The 22,748-nt window shown below is 33.2% G+C and overlaps 2 protein-coding genes across 5 annotated transcripts; one reads left to right on the top strand and one right to left on the bottom strand.

The window, feature by feature from the left end:
* The first annotated feature begins 4,962 nt into the window (after positions 1-4,962).
* LOC139894447 (glutamate receptor 3.6-like) lies at positions 4,963-10,797 on the top strand. 2 transcript variants are annotated; one of them, XM_071877743.1, is made up of 8 exons: positions 4,963-5,029; positions 5,188-5,365; positions 5,449-5,641; positions 6,369-7,687; positions 8,035-8,312; positions 9,053-9,084; positions 9,400-9,806; positions 10,226-10,797. In XM_071877743.1, the coding sequence occupies exons 2-8, from the start codon at positions 5,276-5,278 to the stop codon at positions 10,712-10,714; spliced, it is 2,808 nt and encodes a 935-aa protein (XP_071733844.1). In that variant the 5' UTR covers positions 4,963-5,029; positions 5,188-5,275; the 3' UTR covers positions 10,715-10,797. The 2 variants fall into 2 exon arrangements, with proteins under 2 accessions (XP_071733844.1, XP_071733845.1); XM_071877744.1 differs by lacking the exon at positions 4,963-5,029 and having other exon boundaries at positions 5,105-5,365.
* A 5,861-nt stretch (positions 10,798-16,658) lies between these two features.
* LOC139892016 (plant intracellular Ras-group-related LRR protein 4-like) lies at positions 16,659-20,169 on the bottom strand. Of its 3 annotated transcripts, XM_071875047.1 has the most exons (5): positions 20,059-20,169; positions 19,021-19,706; positions 17,684-18,597; positions 17,446-17,593; positions 16,659-17,090 (listed from the first exon to the last, which is right to left on the bottom strand). In XM_071875047.1, exons 2-4 carry the CDS (start codon positions 19,688-19,690, stop codon positions 17,447-17,449), a joined length of 1,731 nt encoding a protein of 576 aa, XP_071731148.1. In that variant the 5' UTR covers positions 19,691-19,706; positions 20,059-20,169; the 3' UTR covers positions 16,659-17,090; position 17,446. The 3 variants fall into 3 exon arrangements, with proteins under 3 accessions (XP_071731148.1, XP_071731146.1, XP_071731147.1); XM_071875045.1 differs by lacking the exon at positions 16,659-17,090 and having other exon boundaries at positions 17,193-17,593; XM_071875046.1 differs by lacking the exons at positions 16,659-17,090; positions 20,059-20,169 and having other exon boundaries at positions 17,193-17,593; positions 19,021-19,829.
* Positions 20,170-22,748: the final 2,579 nt, after the last annotated feature.

Genomic DNA, 22,748 nt, shown 5'->3' with positions numbered 1-22,748 from the left:
CAGATAACCCTAGGAATATTGATACAACAGATTATACTTATCAAATCTAATATATTATATATTAGATGAATAATATTAATACTACTGATATTAATATTATTAATAAATGAATTAATAATATTATTAATATTAATATAATAACTATATTTAGCTTGTAGTTTAATACCTAAATTTTAAATATTATTAATTATTTAATATTTAATAATTAGAATATATACATGTAGTATTTATATATTTTATATATATCTACATAATTATTTATACACATTTGTTCGTGAATCGTCGAGAATAGTCAAAGGTCAAATGATCTCATAAAATAGTTCAAGCATTTTAGGACTCAACATTACAGACTTTGCTTATCGTATCGAAATCATTTAAAAATAAAGTTTAAATTTGGTCGGAAATTTCCGGGTCATCACAGAATACATATTAAAACACTACATGTAAATACATTTTAACCGAGTCGTTAAGTCATCGTTAGTCGTTACATGTATATGTTGTTTTGAAACCTTTAGGTTAACGGTCTTGTTAAATGTTATTAACCCATTGTTTATTATATCTAAAGAGATGTTAAATTATTACATTATCATGATATTATGATATATAATATATCTTAGTATGATATATATACAGTTAAATGTCGTTACAACGATAATCGTTACATATATGTCTCGTTTCGAAATCATTAAGTTAGTAGTCTTATTTTTACATATGTAGTTCATTGTTAATACACTTAATGATATATTTACTTATCATTTAACTTAATTAACCAATTGTATCAATATCTTAATATGATTCATATGTACTTAGTAAGACGTTGTTATAACGATAATCGTTATATATATCGTTTTCGAGTTTCTTAATTTAATAGTCTCATTTTTATGTATATAACTCATTGTTAAAATACCTAATGAGATACTTACTTATCATAAAATCATGTTAACTATATATATAACCATATATATGTCATCATATAGTTTTTACAAGTTTTAACGTTCGTGAATCACCGGTCAACTTGGGTGGTCAAATGTCTATATGAAACCTATTTCAATTAATCAAGTCTTAACAAGTTTGATTGCTTAACATGTTGGAAACACTTAATCATGTAAATAATAATTTCATTTAATATATATATAAACATGGAAAAGTTCGGGTCACTACAGCTCCAACCTTCAGATACTGGCGGTCGAGCAAAACATGTTTCAGCAACTTGTTTTGGCCATAACTTTTTGACCGTAGCTCCGTTTTCGATGAATCAAATATCGTTGGAAACGTAATAAGATATTCTTTAAAATGGTAAGGCTTTGAAACATCAACTCAAACTTTATTCAGGTTGAAAAATTACGTTACACACCTTGTAACTCAAACAACATCCAGAATAACGTGTAACAGAAAAACGGGGTGTTACAAATTGTATATGACACCACTAAATTTTCAGATATGATACGACCTCATATATTTTCATAATTAGTGGTTTTCAAGGAAGTAAATTGTTATTCTTTAAAAAAAAAAAGTTTACAAAGTACCACTCAAATTTTACGACTTCATTAAATTTTAATCCTAGAATCGCCACTGCCTACCTATCACCATCATAATGCCAGAACGCCCTATAGGAGTTCTGGAGCATTCTTGAAGGGTGTATGGGTCATTTGTGGTGCGAAAAGATAAAAAAAATCGGGTCACATTTCAGTTAAATCTTTTATTCATTCTGCTCGTTCACTCTAAAATAGAAAATTAATTAGGTAACTTCTTGCACAACGTTTACCATTATATTCATCACTTTCAATATATTTCACAATCTTTCCGGAACCGTTGAAAATTCTCTTATCACTATGAGTGTCTTAGATATATGTATTTGACATTCTATTAGCTACAATAATATTTTTTTTAACATGATGCCATGTTTAAGAGGTCAAAAGAGATTAATTAAATACTTGGTTTTAGCGAAGGTACCAGCTTGGGTTAAACAACGTGATGTTCCTTTAACAGGGTATACAGGCAATGGTCTTAATATGATTGCATCCAATATTGAAAATTCTATTATGTTAGAATCTTAACTAGTACCATGTGTGTTGTCGTATTGAGGCACGGGGTCGGCCAAACTATGCACGAGCTATGATTAAATTAATGGCAGAGCATGAGTTGATATCGAGCTAAATGTAGCAACCCATGGATTGAATGGTGAAAGAAGCACAGTGGATACAGTATCGATCGATAGAGTATGAGTGGAGTCCTCCACATTGTTTAGGATGCAAATTTTTTGATCATCAAGATGTGCAATGTCCAATGAATAGCACTAAAAATATTACTCCCCCAATGGTCACGAAAATGGTGGATAGTGATGGATTTCAAACACTACAAACTAAAGAGAAAAGATGGGTCACTATCATACAAGAAAGCAGACAGGGGAATTTAATGTGGGAAAAGGGAAGCCAAAATTGGTATATCGGCCCAAGAAGAATGTGGCCCAAAGTGATCCTAATATAGACATGACGAAAATAGCCGAGGTTGATAAAAGAAGGTCAGAAGGTGGGACAAGTAATGGTCAGCAAGTGAAGGTTCAAAATTCATATGGAGATATAAATAATGACTTATATACTTTAATTGATGAGCCGGGTGATGTTGAATCTGCTAAAGATGAAACGTCTTAGTTTATGGCAGGGAAAAACGTAACTAAGGCATTGGCTCCGTTGGGAATCAAGTCGGGCTAGTTGTAGTCAGTATTTCTTTTTCGTTGGGTCGGTATGTTTCTTGGTTTTGCTAGTCCTAGATTTGTGTGTAGGGTCTAGTTTGGTTTATCGTTGTCTGTGAGGCCTTAAGGCGTGCTTGTGATCGTTTGTTCCTAATTGTTCTATTATTATTTTTTTAATAATATTTACCATCTTTTACTTAAAAAAATACTTCGTTATGACATTTCTCTTCATCGAAGACTTTTTAATGTATTTTCTCCAAATTATTCTCATTTATCATTCCAAATGATAAAATTGACATTTATCATATATATTTTAAATCAAATAAACAGTTATACTCCCCCATTCCAATTCAATAGTTCTCAAACAAAAAACACGCAGTTTAAAACATGTCATTATCACATTGTACGTTCACTGTATTTTTTGTTTACTTTACAATTTTACCACCCGCTTTCAATCGAGTTTTATATTTACCTACATTTTTATTTTACATGCATATAGTATATATAGGAAAATTTCATTTCTTTTTTATTTTTTTTGTCCGTTATTTTAGGACAATTAAAAATAAAAACTGGACTATTAAATGGAATGGATGGAGTAGGAGCAATTTTTGAGACTGATGGTGTATCATTTATCTGTTACTCCCTTCGTCCCAGATTAATTGTCCCCAGACAAAAAACACACAGTTTTAGGAAATCCCACTAACTTTATTTCTCCACCAATGAAATATCTTCTCTCTCCAGATCCACCAATGAAATATCTCCTTTCCTTTCTATTTATGAAAGTAGACAATTAATTTGGGACATCCCAAAATGGAATACTGGACAATAATTTAGGGACGGAGGGAGTATTTATTATTTTATGACTGTTTTTATATTTGCATAAAGGATTAATGTATGAAGCTTTTTCTATTCAAGTTATTTGTAAAAGGCAAAATATTTTACTTTAATGTAAGCGATTTAACCGGATTTACCGTGACCATTTTCAAAGCTTTTCTTGGCAACTCCAAAATGTGATGTTTGTAAAGTTTGAACATTACATCTATTATGATGACACCAATTAATAGACTATCTTATGATTAGTTTTTGATAATAATAAAAAAAAAAAGAAAAAAAAAGGTGTTTATGAAAATTTTAAAAACCTTATGACTCGTTTCATAAAACTTTTCATTACGTACCAGTTGAACCAGACTATTTGTACATAACACAAGTTAGCGTTTTTTAAAATTTTAAGTACTTGATTTGTAAGCCGACTAATCATAGAGCGATCACTTATTTTATGAGTAGTCCTAGAGTAATTGCGGGTAAAACTCCGTGGCACAAAGGGGTATATTTTTTCTCCTCGGTTTCCTTGTAGTTAAAAGTTAAATTAGTGTTTTATTTCAAACACATGGGTGTTTTAGATGTTCAGATTATATAAATTTACTTTTAATTGTGAGAATGCTAAAAATACAGTCTTTGCCGACAAAAGTCTTCCACCTTAGCTATAAGATGATGAAAATGAAAGGTGTGATATTGGGAGTAATCTCCACTCTGTTTGTTGTGTGATCATTATCCCCACTAATTTGGTAATCATCTAAACCAAACACTAAGATTGTGATAACTAATCTAATCTAAAGTTATATAATGCATGTACTAGTTATAGCAGCTAGCACAAACTTATATTTCACAAATTTATTCAAATGTCCAATCAAAAACAAAAATCCCAAATCTGTAGATTAAAACTTATAATTAATAATTATTGTTAAAAAATGTTTTCATATAAAACAAATGAATTGAATAAGTAGTGAAGGCTAGTTTTGGAATTTAGGATCATGGTGAAGTCATATGACATGAGAATTGTCACCTCAAAATGCAAACTCCACCATCAAACAAAAAACATACCACTTAGTTGACTTGTTACTACCTGTACGTTGAAATGAAATATGTCTCCCATTATTATATGATAATAATACATATATAGAATATATAAAGTATAGAAGGTATATAAAATATATATGCGTGTGTATATATTATTTATATGCGTGTGTATATTATTATTATTATTATTATTATTATTATTATTATTATTATTATTATTATTATTATTATTATTATTATTATTATTATTATATACTAAACGCATTTAACATGTGCTCTGCACCACTCTCATCCACTCAAAGTGGTTAAGCGTTGAAGTCACAAACTGATTATTACCCTTTTACAGATAAAAGAATATCAAGTATTTAAAGGTACGATGATCAGGTAATATACATAGTTTATTCTGAAACACTACATATATTTCATCCACCCTTTCACAACTCTTTTTAGCATGTTTATAGTTATATATACATCTGCTCTGTAAGTCTCTCTCTAAAACCTTTTTTTAGTTTGTTATAGTGGAAACTCAACTTTTTGGCCTTTTGTTGGGAGAGTTTATGGCATCTTTTATCTTTTTCTAAATTTTGTTCTCTTTGTTTAATTACTGCTTAACCTTTAAGTTTGATGTTTTGAACCAGCTGGTTACACTAAACTTGAGCTCATCTTTTAACATCACTCAATCCACCAAACTACTATATCTTATTTTAGTCAAAACATTGACTTTATATGGATAAGTATATAGTTTGGATGGTGTTGTTAGTATTGTTCAGTGGTTGTTTCACTGAAGAGAAGAATAGAACCTATGCCCAAATTCAGGTATGATCATAGCTGTAACAAGAATAATCTATTTGCGTTAAGTTATGCGCTTTTAGTGAATCATATTGCATATTGTGTTTCAGATTCCTACAAGACCGGATGTCGTTAATATTGGGTCTATTTTAACTTTCAATTCGATAGTAGGGAAAGTGTCGAAAATTGCTTTAGAGGCTGCAGTGGAACATGTGAATAATGATCCAAATGTTCTTAATGGAACCAAACTTAAACTAACCATTCATGATTCCAATTTCAATGGCTTTCTCAGTATTATGGAGGGTATGTTTCTAACTTTCTATACATATATATGATTATATCTTACTTTCATACTCCCTTCGTCCCAAAAAGAATGTCTTGTAGGAATTTTCATTAGATTTAAGATAATGTCAGTTTTACTTGACTCAATTTTTTCTAAAATAAATATGAGTGATTGAAAGTAATAAATGAGGGTAAATTGATGAGTTTAATGATAAATAGTTATATTATAACAGATAAATATTTTGGTACAGTATAAATAGTAAGATGAACGATTATTTTGGGACAGTGAGCAGTGGCGGAAGATACTGTGTCACAAAGGGTATCCGCGTCATCTGAATTTAACAGAAAAAAAAATTTATTCTAAATTTTTTTTTTTACCAAAAAATAAGGTTTTTTTTTAAGTGTTTACCCTACTAACAAAGAAAAATTTATTAAAATTTTTACACCCGCCTCATCTGTATCCGGGTTCAAGTTCCGCCACTGACGGTGAGAGTACTATATCTGTTTTTCGGACTGAGTTATCCGTACATCTTTCTTTATCTAGAGAAGTACTATTTTCTGCATTTGGTTTATTTGTACAGGTAAACGGGTAAACGGATAAGTTTTGCTTACAAAACTATATATGAAAATGTATTCTCAAATGATGCAATTTAAGGCTAGAAAATGTCTTCTAGTTCCAAATAAATCAAAACTTACTAATCAACAAATTATGTGATTTTGTAACCTTCATGTTAATTTATGGCAACAGCTTTACAGTTCATGGAGACCGATAGTGTGGCGTTAATCGGTCCCCAAACATCAGTATTAGCTCACATGATCTCTCACGTAGTAAACGAACTCCAAGTTCCGCTACTATCGTTCACAGCAACGGACCCCACGTTATCCTCACTTCAATACCCGTTCTTTATCCGAACAACACACAGTGATCTATTTCAAATGGCTGCAATCGCAGATATCGTTGAGTACTACGAATGGAGGCAAGTTGTCGCCATTTACGTAGACGATGATGATGGAAGAAATGGGATAACTTCATTAGCAGATCAATTAGCTGCTAAAAGGTGTAAAATCTCACATAAAGCAACTATTAAACCGAATTCAACACGCGCGGATATAAGAGACGTTTTACTTCAAGTTGCGTTTTTGGAGTCGCGCGTTCTTATTGTTCATACGTACGCGGATTTAGGATTAGATATACTTGAAGTCGGTCAATATATCGGTATGATGGATAGTGGGTATGTTTGGATTACAACAAATTGGTTGTCTACTGTTATAGATATAAGTTCACCACTTCCTACTAAATCGGTTTCCGCAATGCAAGGCGTTATTACGTTAAGACCGTACGTTCAAGATTCAGAACTTAAACGAAAGTTTGTAACCGAGTGGAAAAACTTAACCAATTTGGGACTGAGTACTTATTCGTTATATGCATACGACACGGTTTGGTTGCTTGCTCGTGCGCTTGACAAGTTTTTTAACGAAGGTGGAAATATTTCGTTTTCAAAAGATTTAAAGTTACAAGGCGTACAAGCGGGATCTTTGAATCTTGATTCGTTAAGTATTTTCGACGGAGGGAACTTGTTGCTCGAAAACATATTGCAAGTCAAAATGAACGGGACAACGGGACTAATCGAGTTCACGTCTGATAGAAATCTTTTCTTTCCGACGTTTGAAGTTATAAATGTGATCGGTACAGGGTTTAGGCGAGTCGGGTATTGGTCAAATTCTTCGGGTCTGTCAACTTCTGCACCAGATTCAGTCAATACGAACCCAAATCAGTCTGAACTGTTGTATAGTGTAATTTGGCCGGGTGAAACGGTTAAAAAGCCACGTGGATGGGTTTTTCCTCAAAATGGGAATTTGTTGAAAATTGGGGTTCCGAATCGAGTGAGTTTTGAGGAGTTTGTTGATGAAGTAAAGGGTACTGATATATACAGAGGATACTGTATCGATGTGTTTACGTCTGCAGTAAACCTGTTACCGTATGCTGTACCGTATAAATTTTATTTGTATGGAGATGGTCATAAGAACCCAAGTAACACTGATCTCGTAGGTTTGATAAATGCTGGTGTATGTGTTCCTTCCTTAATGCTTCAATCGTTTCTAGAGGTGGCTATTTTGACCCATTCACTCGTAAATTGGTTTCGTTGGGTTGGGTTGGGTTCCATATCAAACATGTATTATGGGTCAGATCAGAAACATTTAGGGGAATGTGTCAAACGAGATGAATCTTTCCGAAAGTTTTTATTTTTTTATTCTTTATTAACCTGGGTGTCCGACCCACATTACGAGCCGACCAGGGCGACCACCTGCTTAAGTCATCGTGGGTGAACCTTCATGGCCCACTCATATAGCCACCTTCTATTTTTTAATTAAAAAGTTGTTAAATGTCATGGTCCATACACTAATTACTGTAGGTTTATGATGCTGCGGTTGGTGACATTGCTATCATTACGAACCGGACACGAATGGCTGATTTTACTCAGCCGTTTACTGAGTCAGGTCTAGTTGTGGTGGCACCCGTTAGGCGAATAAACAGTGGAACTTGGGCTTTTCTCAGGCCGTTCACTGCTAAATTGTGGTGTGTTACTGGGATCTTTTTTCTAGTAGTAGGAGCAGTTATTTGGATTTTGGAACATCGCAAAAACAATGATTTCCGCGGCCCTCCTAAGCAACAGATCGTTACAACTTTATGGTAATCATGTGTTATATAACATTTAATACAACTATACTAAGCGTAGTACAGGGTTGGTACCAGTGGCGAGTTTAAAAGGAAGCCCGTGGGGTCACGGGACGCCACTAGTTTGAAAACTTTTAGTCGAAAATACATTTTAAATTGTATACGCTTCAGGACCCTGTATATTTTTCAAATTTATAGTTTTTCTTTTAAATTGTAGAAGACACTACTAATTTAACTACTCGAAGCCCATAGATTTTTCGAATTTGTAGTTTTTTGAAAGTAAACTACCACTAAAATAGTATTTAAATATAATTAGTAATGATAAAAATTTCGGGACCCCATTGAGTTATAATCCTGGAACCGCCACTGGCTGGTACGACATGTTTGGTAACAACTAACGTGTCAAGATGCATTAAGGTCATGAGGTTAATTTTATTCAACACTGTCAGTCAAAAGTTTTGACTATTTATCACTAGTAATGCATATATATATATATATATATATATATTTTTTTTTTGGTTACTCAGGAACCCCCTACTCAGTCAAACATTTAATTGTATAATGATTTTTTAGCATGATTTAAGTTTTACGCGGAAACATTTTTTGAAAATACACCCTTATAAGGTAGTAATATTTATGTCTCCATTTGAGACAAAGCATAACATAATTGACCGTTTAATAAGTAAATGGGTTAAAATTGCCACCCCCACTGCATTGTACTATGTCACTAACTGTTTGTGTTTTGCTTTTGGCAGGTTTAGCTTTTCAACCTTATTCTTCTCACACAGTCAGTTACTCTACTTGCAACCATCTATGTAGTATTATTCCTCTATCTAATTAACATAACAATGCATGTTAGTATACCTGGCAAACAGGCAAGGTATGGTCGGTTTGGGTAACAGGTCAAAACGGTTTTGGATTGAAATGGGTCATGGGTCAAATGTGTCAGACTTTTAAACGGATCCAAATGGGTCAGGTTGGGTAATGAATCAAAACGGGTCATGGGTCAAAATTACCAGTTTGATCGAAACTTATTTATATTAGATAATTTTACTTTCTATTACACTGTATGATCTTACGTAACGATTGTTTAATTCGTCAGGAGAGAACATGATGAGCACTCTGGGTCGAATTGTGTTAATTCTATGGCTATTCGTGGTGCTCATAATCAGCTCTAGTTATACTGCAAGTCTCACTTCAATATTAACAGTACAGAAACTATATTCTCCTATTGAAGGGATTAATAGTTTAATAAAAAACAAAGTTCCGATTGGGTACCAACAAAATTCGTTTGTACGAAACTATCTGGTTGAGGAACTAGGCATTTCAGAAACTAGACTTGTTCCTCTTAACTTGCCTGAAGACTATGAAAAAGCGTTGAAAGAAGGTCCTAATAATGGTGGTGTTGCTGCCGTTGTCGATGAACGGCCGTACATTGAACTCTTCTTATCGACCCGTTGCCAGTTCAGCATCGTTGGCCAAGAATTCACCAAAAATGGCTGGGGATTTGTGAGTAAAAGTTCTGTTTATGATTTACGATTCAATAACTTTATGACATAATTACTGAGATGGTCCTTGTGATTTATAGGAAATTGTTGAAATAGCCCCTAGGTTTTTTTATATCGATATAGTTTTCGTGGTTTGCAGAAGTTGTTGGGATAGTCTTTTTGTCTGACGGACATCAATTTTGTCCGTTAAGTTGAAGCACGTGTAAATCACGTGATGAACAAAATTGACGTCCGTCAGACAAAAGGACTATCCCAGCACCGGTATTAAAACCTCAAGGACTATTTCAACAATTTCCTACAAACCGCATGGGCTATCTCAGTAATTATGTGTCTCTATAATAACTATTTTGACTTTTATAGTTAAACATATGATAGTCAATTAGGAGGAAGTTGACTTTTTGGGGTCTTGATATCTGACAGGCCTTTCCGCGGGACTCTCCTCTTGCAGTAGATATATCAACCGCCATTCTAAAACTGTCAGAAAACGGTGAGTTACAACGGATACACGACAAATGGCTAACACGAAGTGCGTGTAGTTCACAAGGATCCAAGTTTGCGGTTGACCGTCTTGAGCTAAAGAGCTTTAAAGGCCTGTTTCTCATATGTGGGCTAGCTTGTTTTCTTGCTCTTTTTATATACATGGTTCTAATTATACACCAATATACAAAACATAAACCCGAAGTGACTGAAGCATCAAGACGTAGCCTAAAATCAGGACGCCTACAAACGTTCATTTCATTTGTTGATGAAAAAGAAGAGTCGGTTAGAGCGCGTTCAAAGAAAAGGCTTAAAGAGGCAAGTTCACGTCGAAGTAATGGTGATGATTTATCGGTGAACGGATTTAGAAGTACACCGAGAGAATCATCTGTAGATACACCAGAATGGTCACAACGTGGTAACAACGTGTAGTTTTATTTGTGATATTGTAAAAACTCTGTGTATTCCATGAAAGAATAATGGATAGAAGCTTTTAATACATGATGTACAAATCATGGAGACATTTTTCATAGATACTTAAACTAATAGCTTAGAGAAATTAGTAAGAATAGAATAAAAATAATTATAATATGAATGAGCAAAAGTGTTATATTACATATTTATAAATGGGTCAATGTAAGATATTTCTTTTAGTACATAATCTCTTCTATCCATTATCTATACTGTATTATCCATCTTTTATTTGTGGATCATCTCTGGAATAAAAAAAAAAAAGATTATTAGGGCATTTGGAGGTCACACACACATAGACAGAGATACGCACACACGCACGCACACACATCAGCTAAATTAATCGAAATAATTCTTTACAAAGAAATATAGTATTCTGTTTTTAAAAAAAATGTGAATTTGCCCTTGCTTCACACAAGATGCAAGACGTAATTCAATTTTAGCCTAATGTCAGGGTCGTACTATTATCAATTTTATAAGGCTTGTTCAATGAGTAAAAATCAAATTCTTGTATACGCAAATATTAGAACAATTTCAATAATACTAAAAAAAATGTCATAAGTACTGAGTTCATATATATTAGCTTTTAAGAGCCCGTGCGTTGCACGGCGAGTCTTAATACAACAAACTGGAACGTATATGTTAAATCAATTAACGGTATATTCTTGTAGATGAAATAAACTTAATATGGTTAAGTTTTTTAATTTACACAAAACAAATAGATTAAGGCTACTAATTCCGATATTAGTAAAACACAAAACACATACCCATCGTAACAAATTTAAATGTAAGAATATCACCAAAAGTTACATAACTGGAATATTATTTTACACATATACCAATGATTAAATGCAATGTCATCAAAATCTTCCTATAACCTGACATTAAACCATGGACATTAAAATAGACTTAATACTATCAATTTTTTACTATCAAACCATGGACATCAAGAATGATTATCTATAACTTACTTTTACCATCAAATCTTAAATGGAAAAAAGTCATTGTATTAACAATCTTAGTATAATATGAAAGTTGATTCAAATAAGGATGCAAACGAACCTACATACTCATCCATGACGATTAGTTGATTATCTTGTTGTGTATGTCATAACCATAGCCTTTCTTAATCAAGGTTCAAAGGACTTTCAACTATATGGGAAATGATAAAACCACAAATATACATTTCCTAAGAGGTGCATGAACCACATAAAGGCATAGATATCATGCATTTTCTAGCCCTGGGATAATCATCTGACATTACCATTTAACACAATTGATAAATTAGTTTGACATGATTAATGATTTGGTTTGAGTGGATTTGCTAACCCATGATCAGTAAGAGTATGATCAATTATTACAGCACATATACATGAAGCCTGACATGGACAACCTAAAGTCCACCATGGATACTTTAATGCCCCTCTTGCAGCATCTTTAGCTTCTGACTTACGCCCAACCCTACAAGTTCCGCAAACATCGTAAGCAAAACACAAGAAATCAACAGTCCGGTTAACTAAAACGTAAACATCTTCATACTTGTGCATAATCTTGGCATTAAAACCAAATACCCGTCCAAATCCAGGAATTTCATTCTTGTTAAATAGAGCATGACAACCCAAAGTTTGTAGTTTACATCACTTTTAACAGTGATATAACTATCTATAATTATAAAAAAATACATAGCCATGTAAAAAGAGAAAACTAACTCTTGTAAGAACGAACTTCGCTATCAAATAATAAACAATGTGATGGACACTTCATTTGCTTAAGCCCATACTCTTCCTTATCTATCTGCACAAATATAAATAAATTAAACAACGTTCAATTAAGTATACAAAGATATCAGCAAAAGATAGAAAATATAAACATGTGTACTTCATTATCATAACAATACTTTTTACTCCGTATCATTCATTCATAAATTCATAAATATACAACACAAATGATGAACAGTAAAAATATTAACATTAGAAGAACTACATTCAATACAAACATGTTCTCTTTGTAATTGACAGCATGACCTGAGGTTTCAAGCAGTTCCATATTGCACATTAAGGCTGTATGACATGGGGCATAAGTAAGGCTTTAATACATGTAGTGCTTTTACTAATGTTAAATACATGTAGTGTTTAAAAGTGTAATTTTGCTTATGTTAATAGAGCGTTAGAACACCCAAATTGGTTCCCACTTTCTTAAGCATAAACATAAACATAGAACGGACATTAACGGAAAGACGACAATGTACCTCGAGTACCCCAAAACACGACTGCAGTCGCAGTACGAAGAAGACCAACATCTAAAATAGATCGAATAGGTCTTCTGCATTTTTGCACGTTTAACCAAGAAATTAACACATTAGCCTATAAACATTATGAATGTAACAAACCCTGTAATTGTCAAAAAAAGACAACATTAATTCGTAAAACATACCTCAACATATCACTGAATAAAATTATGAGTTGTGTTTTTTAATGCAGATTCCAACAAAATATCAATAAGTTTGGTAGTAACAAACCTTATTTGAGTGATTAAGGAACCATCGAATCAACAAATAATTTCAATATTGTCAAACATAAATTCGTTATCTATGGAGCTGATAATTCCTCATTCAAAATCCTTATGTCCTCATGTATGCTTGGACCAGGTCAAACCCAGACATAGTAATTATATGACAAATCAATCCAACCTTTATACATTAATGTCCATTTGCATTATGCAGGCATCTCTAAAAGCTATAGTTAAAAATTTAAAGATATTACACTTCAATTGAATGTTGGTCACCTTAGGATGCGACTCAAACTTTAGCCTTCCTATGCAAGTGTTATTCTGCTGCTGTACACACACTTTCAATGACAGGAACATACGTAAATTACATAAAATACACTTTAGTGGAATTCTGCTGCTACAATTCAGTTGATCACATAAATCATAAGAGATCAAAAAGATAAACATAAAGTGTTCATATGAGCCCATACCATTTGATTAAGTAATACAAACAAAAATGCCTATATTTACCACATCAAAAACACAATCACGGTCTGAAGGGCACTTGATCTTGATCTGGTGTTGGCGAAACAGGTCAAACACGACCCAAAATGTTCCATCCATTACTAAACAAGCCAAAAATACATAACCACTTCTCTTTCACATCCCAACTTTCAATTTAAATCTTTCACATCCTAACTCTTAATTTCAATCTTTCACATCCCAATTTTCAATTTCAATCGTACAAATCCAACCCTTCGTTCCGGTTCCGTGCTTTAATGAAATCAGAAAACACCATAACAAATAAAAAATCATATCAAAACAATGAAATCAACCCCTACTTGCAAAACAAATCATAAAAAGAATTATGAAACATACCTTATACCGATTAGGAAACACATCAACGGTAATAATAACTTTTAGTTTGAAGGTAGGTTCACCAATCAAGAATTTAAGAAAATATCACATATGATGAATTAATTCAAAAAAACCAAATAAAAACCCTAATTCAAAACAAATAAAAAAAATACTTACCTTGATTTCCATAATTAAAGTCGATGAAAACGTCGTTCTTCTGAACAATGAAAGTATTAAAAAGTCGAGAAACGATGTCGTATTTGCTACCACACTTGCACTTCGGTTAGGCCGTCGATCAAGCGATTCTCGCACATGAAGAACGTCTGGTTGTCATCCGATTCAGTCATGATTGGGACGAAACTTGTATGCAGGTACACACGAAAACTCTAGCGATTTCTATTACCCATCGGAGACAGTATACAAAATTTATACCATCATGTGCGTAAAAGTGTAGCGATTAAATCTGTTGTAGCGGCTAAGAATTTTAAGGCAACTGTAGGCCATAATCGGCGCTGCAAAAGATTATGGGTGGATGAATCTTTAAGAGAGAGAGGGACGATGGGTAATACGGAGCAGATCTGGTATTTTTTTTTTTTTTTTTTTTTGAAAAAATATGACAGTAATAGGAATGAATGCGATTGGTAGTTTAATTGTAACTGGTGGGATAATGTTAAATTAGTATTTGTGGATTTTTTTTAAAAAAAATAACCAAAAATTGTGGTGCATGACACGTGTAAGTTAAGTAGGGGCTATTCTTAGGGTCTGACACCTGGGATATATACTCATGCTTTATGTGATGTAGGAGATTGTTGGGGTCTATTTTATCGGGTGGTAAGATTCTTTTGGACTTTGGATTATAGACAGTTCAAAACAAGAGAGTTAATTACATGTTAAAATAAATGTAAAAATAAATTATAGGTCATTTTGGATTATGAGCTCGTGCAAGTACACATCTTGCACATTCCCCATATTTGACCCTACCTAGTGCGTCTTGCGTGTCCCAGTCATGACATGACTGGTAAACGCACATGACTGGTAAACGCAGGTCATGACTCATGACCACAATTTCTCGTTTATGACCGGGTAAATGCAGGTCGCCATCAATAATATCATGATTATGACCATGAAATACAAGTCACGACTAGCGAGTATAGGTCATGACAAGGGTCAAGCAGCACGCAACACACAACCATTGCGTATAGCATTCTGCGTGTCTCAGTATGGCATGGTCGTCCCCGGAAAAAGCAAATCGCAAATAATTTTCAATGATAACTAGGTCATAACCACAAACATGTCTGAAATAATGATTTCTATTAGGTCATGACAAAAATGTGAATCGCGGCCGACGATTTCTTGATCATGATTTGAAATTGCGAGTCGCAACCATTGCGTATTTTGTGACCCGATCATGACATGATCATAGCTGGAAAATGCGATGTGCAATTTCTCAATTGGGAAATTATTAGTCAGCATATTATAAGTCAACATATATTATGTATATTGTGCATTGTATGTAACAGAATATATTATGTATATTAGTCAAACATGTACAGAATAGTCGATGTATAGCCCACATGCTATTATCACCCCACATGTATATTGCATTGTATGTAACAGAATATATGTTGACTTATAATATGCTGACTAATAGAAATGTCGAAAAGTAGCATCCAAAACGTATAGTAAATAAGATAATTTTCTAGTGTAATATATTTATATATTTATTCATATAGACAAATAACAAATTTAAGTGGCCTCGCATAAAATGTCTTAAAACTATTACGGAGAATGATTGTTTTAAGATTCTCTTGACATAAGAGATTAATTTAGTTCATTGATGAAGATGATATACTGTATCTTTTAGTCGAATCGGGTTTTATTCATGGAGCGTGTACCGGCTCTTCGAGTCTTATCATCTCACACCTCCTATATGCGGATGATGTGGTGGTTCTCTTAGATTGAACACACTGCGACATGATTTACATTATTAGAATTCACCAAAGTTTATACTCATATCCAGGGCTGCAGATCAACTTGGCTAAAACTGTAACTAAATGTGTCCCAAGAAGAGCTTATGTCAATGGCGCATTATACGGACTGCTCTCATACCTCGTTTCACTTTTCATACTTGGGGCTTCCTGTGTGTGTTAACATGAATTTAATCCACAATTGGCACACTCTAATTAGTTGACAGATTTAAAAACAAACTTTCAAATTGGAAAGCAAGCTTGCTATCTTTTAGAGACCGAGTTACATATATGATGCTAGAGATATTTGAACATTAGACCTCATACATCATGACCCCTTATATCATGATTCATGACCCCTTATATCATGACCCCACTAGGCTATGTTGGGATGGTTTGAAACATGAAACTAGACAAAGTTAAAACCTTCAGGCAAGCAATATGGCCAGAATAATCTTATACCACTTACTGAACATTTAACTTAAAGCTAACTGCCGACTTAAAGCTATCTGGTCACAGTTTAATACTATATTTACGAAAATAACCAGGAAACTAACCTCACTCATTATGCATGAAAAGAATCAATACATTATTAATATGGATGATAACTAAAGTTAGATAATATACCGTGAAATTAAAAAACGAAAATAAAATATATGCTAACCTTTTTAAATTTATAGACATAAAAATGGAGGGAAGGAGACAAGCTGTAGGTGACGAACTGCTCATCCATTAACTTTGTGCCAGCCCATGGACAGCTCAATTATCCTAATTTTGATAAAGCAAAAGCATGTGAGCAACGACACTAATACTCAGAACCTTCCTTCCCCTTTACCTGCATATGTTTCTAGCCTTTTTTTCCTTTTTTAAAAAATGGAAAAATAGAACAGGTGACTTGATAATTTCCACAATTAATGAACTTGTCACAGCTATCTCGGTACCGTCGAACGGGTTCAGGTTTCCGCCCGAACGTGTGTGATACGTGCAAATGATGAGGGTCATTTGAAATAAATGATCAACTGATGCTAAAAAATCGCCGTTCAAAAAAAATATATTAATTAATATTAATTAATCACAGTAATAATAATATCATAATAATTGTATCCATGTTACCTAATGATCAGGTTCATTAAACATGGAAACCGAAATATAAAAATTCTAGTAAGATATAAAGGCTACAATGCGTAACGAACAAATAAAAATTCATTTTTACAATATATACAAGAATCATTATTAAGTCAAGTTATTATCTCATCTCGCGTAAAAAACATAAACGAGGAAAAAAACAAACAACTCTCTTATATGGCAGGGTTACTCACAAAATCTGTAGATATGAAATGATAACCGGGATATAAGAATTTACCCACAAAAGGGTGATACCTTAAGTCTTTACGTAGTCAGTACCATTACGCTTGCGTTTGTTAGAACTTGAAAAGAAGCATATCTGGACCCAGGATTTTTTCTTTTTCGCTGGTTGTGCTTTCACTTCCTTCTTCTCATGGAGCTCGTTCATGTACTGAACAACAGCCTGCAAATGATGTATTAAAAAAAATTACCAAAATAGCAAATGAAGTCAAAACATTACTGAATCTAGACAATACTGGAATTAAAAACTTACATGAACGCCTTGATCAAGTACGGATTGAGGTGGTGATTTCAAAGGGTTCCCTTCAGCTTTAAGAACACGTAACTTAGATAACATACGAATAGAATCCGGAAGGAATCTTATCTGGTTATTGCTCATATCCAACTCCTCTAAATTTTCAAGGTTTCCAATAGATCTTGGTAATGATCTTAGGTCAGCAAAGTTGTTGCTGACGTTGATCTTGATAAGAGTTGTTGCAAAACATAAGCTTTCGGGCACTGATTCGAGCTCGTTAAAACTTACATCAAGGTCTTTAAGACTTTTTAATGATGACATTGTGGTTGGTAACCTACTGATGTTATTGTAACGAACAGAAAGTCTTTCTAAAGACTCGATTTTTCCTACGGCTTCTGGTAAGGCTTTCAGTTTGTTATAGTCTGCAATAAGTTCTTTTAAGGAAGTGCATTGACTGATCATGTAGGGAAGTTCTTCGATGTTGTTGGTTTCAATGTTGAGTTTTTGTAAAGTAGTGAGTGAACATAATGATTCAGGAAGAACTGAAAAGTTGTTTGAGCTCAAATCGAGATCTTGAAGATGAATTAATTTACCAAATGTTGATGGTAGAGATGTTAACTGGTTTCCTCTTAGATCAAGATGGGTCAAACTAAAGAGGTTGCCTATAGATTCTGGGAGTTCGATTATTTTGTTCGAATGTACATCTAGTTTTTTTAGTGATAAAAGATCTCCGATTGAAAAAGGTAAGGAAATTAATCGATTTTCTGATAGATCCAATGTAATTAAACCAGATAACTTTCCTAATGAATCGGGAAGCCATTCTATCTGGTCCATTAATTTACCCCCGAGATTGAGATCTTTCGTGCCATTTTTGGAAGATACTTCAATAAGACTAGCAAGCTTTATAAGACTTAATTTGTCACCATCTTGACCTGCGATAATGCACCCGCCATTTGCAACAGTCAAAATCACAATCTTCATGCAAACGTCATGATACTAAATTATACTCCGCAATCATAACCTAATTAATATATTAAAGGTGACACCACAACACAGTTACTGCTGCATACAACAGCTTCGGAATTAAAACGACAACGATATAAACCACAATTAGGGGTTGTTTACTTTTTTTTGTATTAAGTCCTGTTTTCATTTGCCTCTTAATGTGTAGGGGGTGTCTGATTCTCTGTCTCCTAGATTCAAACCAATATTCAGATTAATATTCAGATTAAGTGACAGATTAAATGACAAAGAAACAACAATTTTAGTTACTGAATCAAGAGAATTAAGAGAATCAAGAGCTGTACATAAACAAATTATTAAGTGGAAAGTAAACAGGCCCTTAGAAAGCTCACCAGAAGTAACCGCAGGTTTTAGAGTTGAATCCATAATTATGGGCCTTGAAGTATCACTAGATCGAAGTATGCTACCAAACCCATCACCATGAATGGGAGACTTACTCTTCTTAACATAGCTATCGTCTCTAGTAAACAACTCCGATGTTTTAACAGACTCCTTGTCAGTATATAAACTAAAACTCGATGATGGAGTCGCACTCGCAGTACTAACAGAATTACCACTAAAATTTACACCAGAGAATGAACCTGAATTTTCCAAAGACGACAAGCCACTTGATGTGGAAGCAAATGATTGGTTAGTATTACCATTATCATCACTACCAGTTGGACCCACACATTTTGAAGCTCTCTGAATCATATCATCAAACAACATATGGTAGTTTTCAAGATCAAGTAACTTAATTGCTTCCCTCTTTTGCTCAAAAGTTTGGAAATTTACTAAATGCTTTTGCATCTCTACCAGCACAGTAAACAGTTCGTCAGGAACGTCTTTTCGCTTCTTTTGCCTAGCAATAGCTTCCAGTCTCGACTGATACTCGTTGTCCGCATTTCGAATCAGTATTTTCGCACCTTCGATATCTTCAATTCCAGGCCTTGGAGGAAGAGATCTATGAATTCTCATTATCTCTTCCACCACCTCATCTACTGATCTTCCAGAAGCTTCCATTTCCTCCTACTAAACCCTAAAAATCAATTCACACTAACTATCATCCACAAAATGTATCTATAAATCAGTTTTAACAACACAATTTCACACTAACATCTTCGAAAACCTTAATCACAACAACTACATGAGAATTATTCAGATAAAATAATACTATTTTAGCTAGTAATTAAAAAACAAACAAATTGAAACAGTAAGGTAACCTAAGAGACAAGGAGATGGAATTATACGTTAGATGTTAATAGCTAGATTCAAAAAATAAACGGAATCGGTATCGCAGAGTTTAAAGTTATTCCGAATCAAAATCGAATCTATCAGTGGTGATTGTAAGTAATTTAGTTGAATTAATTTAGTAATTAGATGAAATTGACCTCAAATAGTTCGTAATTTGGAATTGGTAGAAATGAAAAGATGCGGCTAGGGCTCGAATCAGTAGTATAATTCGCAAATTCAGACACAAAGATCAAATAAGTATGTGTAATGTGAAAATATGTATATTATGTGACGTGGACGTATATCTTTTTCCAAGATATATATTGCTCTAATTGCCTTAAAGATGATTAATGGGGGTAAATCATTTGTTAACTAATGGTTGACTTTTTTTATTAGTTTCGATCATTATTTGGTTGGTAGTTGTTTAATTTTATTGCTGATTTTGTATTATTGTAATATTTCATTTTGATTTGTTTAATTTTTGGATGAAAGTTGTGGTGATTTTTATGTATTTTTTTTAAAGAAAAAATGATTGTTTACATCTTAATTCTTTCATAATTTATTTTTCTGAAATTGAGTTTTGTTGTTGTAGTTCTGTGTAAGTATTTGTATTGTGTTCTTTTGGACTATTCATATCTTTATAGCCTTCTATTGAATTTATACCCTTGTTAGTATCACATCAGCATCACCTGTCATAATTAGAGGAGTGAACGATGAGGATGAACGAACCATCGGAATTTCGGGAAGAGCAACAGGATGGTGGAACTAAGTCAGAACAGAAAAATAAAGTGATAAAAGAGGTTTATTGGACCTCCGATGAGATGTCGGAGACCAGAAGGGAGAGCAACGAAGATTACAAAACTAAACTAGAAAGGAATATCAAATGGATAACAAAGAGCAATAACAAAAGATTAAAAATAAAGGGAGGTCAAGACAGAAAAAAAGTTCGGTAGTCTGAAGGTATTAAATTTGACTAGAGAAGTGAGAGTTGAAAAAGTGGCTGGCGAGAATACCAAGTCAGAGAAAAAGTGGGTTATTTGAAGAAAATAACAGAGAAAAAAAAGAAAAACATCATCCGTCACAATTAAACCGAACTTACAAATATATCGAGTAAAAATACAAAATATGTAAGTTACAAATTGGTCATTAATGAGGATAAAAACTCGCGTTTCGCTAGGTGTTGTTTTAGTCGGTTAACGGCAACATTTTAAAAAAATAAAGAAATTAAAAAGGAAATGAAAAAATACCATAAATACTAATAACTAAACGATCGAGGTCCCATAATTTTGTTCGAATGTGAGATTTATAAAGGAAAAAAATCAAACGATGGAAGCATATGTAATTTTTTCAAAAATAAAAAAATTAAAATAGGTCACTGACTTTAAGGTGTCGTTTGTTTTTCTTGTTGAAGACCTTATTATGTCTTATGTCTGCGGGCGGGCAGACATTTTACTTTCAGATTGTTTGTTTTTTTGAAGACATAAGACAAAATAAGACCTTTTTATATCTTCAAACTAGAAGACATAAAATAGTGCTTCTAACTCTTGAAGACATTTTAACTTAATTTTTTTTATCATTTCTCCCAAACCTCCACAGATCTTCCAGCCATCGATCCACCACACCCACACACCTCCAGTAGCTCCATCAACTCCGGCTACCACCTCCGGCCGAAGTGTCACCTCCGCCCGCACCACGGACTGCTAACTCCGCCCATGTGATTCTTATTATATATTTATGCGTGGTATATATTTAGGCTTTGATTAATTAAATGGTTGATTGCAACAGACTCGTGCTCGACGATTTCTACAATTTGCATTTGCAAATTACAGTACTTACTAGTATTATTTAGAAAAAAGGAAACAGACCATGTTTCTTTGCTTTAGCGAAACCAATTTCTTCAAATTCTGGATTCTTGAATAGATTGTAGATTATGACGTTAAGGTACTAAGATTTGGGTTTACAAGAATATGGAGGGTTTTCTTTATAATTAAAGGTGAATTTAATGAGATTTTTGTGAAAGCGGGAAGTCTGAAGAAGGGGAAACCATGTTTATTTGTTTTAATGATATTCCTTATCTTTTATCAATTAAATTTTTATTAGAGTAATATGTTTATGTTTATAGAAGATAAGTTTGAGATTGAGTCGGTAATTGTTACGACTAGAAAATGAAAAAAAAAAAAATTGAATTCTATTACAATAATTTGGGAGTAAATTGGATTTAGCAGACATAAAAAAAACAAACCGTCTTCAATATTCAGCTTGTAGATTTTTAGTCCACATCTTCTTTACAGACATGATCCGCAGATCTTCCTTAAAAACATCTTAAAAAACAAACAGCACCTAAATATAATTGTCACCTTCTAATCAAAAATTTGAACTATATTTTTGTCTAGTGGCAAGGCATGATTAATTTTTTAAAAGTTTTAGAAGTGACACGTTGAAAAAACACTTGTGTGTCACAAAGTGGATGGATACCACATAAGTTTATTTAGGTTTTCTAACATAATAACATTGTGTACAATCGAAAGCTATTGTCCTTTTAATTGCTTCCAAATCGTCTGAGTTTAATGTTAATTCAAATTCAACTCATTATGAGTAAAAGAGTTCAGCCTCCAAACCTTACTGGAGTATATAAATATATTAACCGTTACAATTAATCTAATTACACTTAAATTTATAATAAAAGATCATACTCGGTAACGTGATGGATAAAAAAAGCAACAATAAAGAAAGAATATACATTAACCATGTAACTATTGAGCAAAACCGAGTCAATAATCCAACAAAACTTTCAATACCTAATTGAAATAACATGATCATATCGTTAATTATAACAAAAATTAGTGTT

The sequence above is a fragment of the Rutidosis leptorrhynchoides genome, chromosome 2 (assembly GCF_046630445.1).
Source record: "Rutidosis leptorrhynchoides isolate AG116_Rl617_1_P2 chromosome 2, CSIRO_AGI_Rlap_v1, whole genome shotgun sequence".
Classification (NCBI taxonomy): Eukaryota; Viridiplantae; Streptophyta; class Magnoliopsida; order Asterales; family Asteraceae; genus Rutidosis; species Rutidosis leptorrhynchoides.
This window is presented reverse-complemented; position numbering and strand designations above follow the sequence as displayed.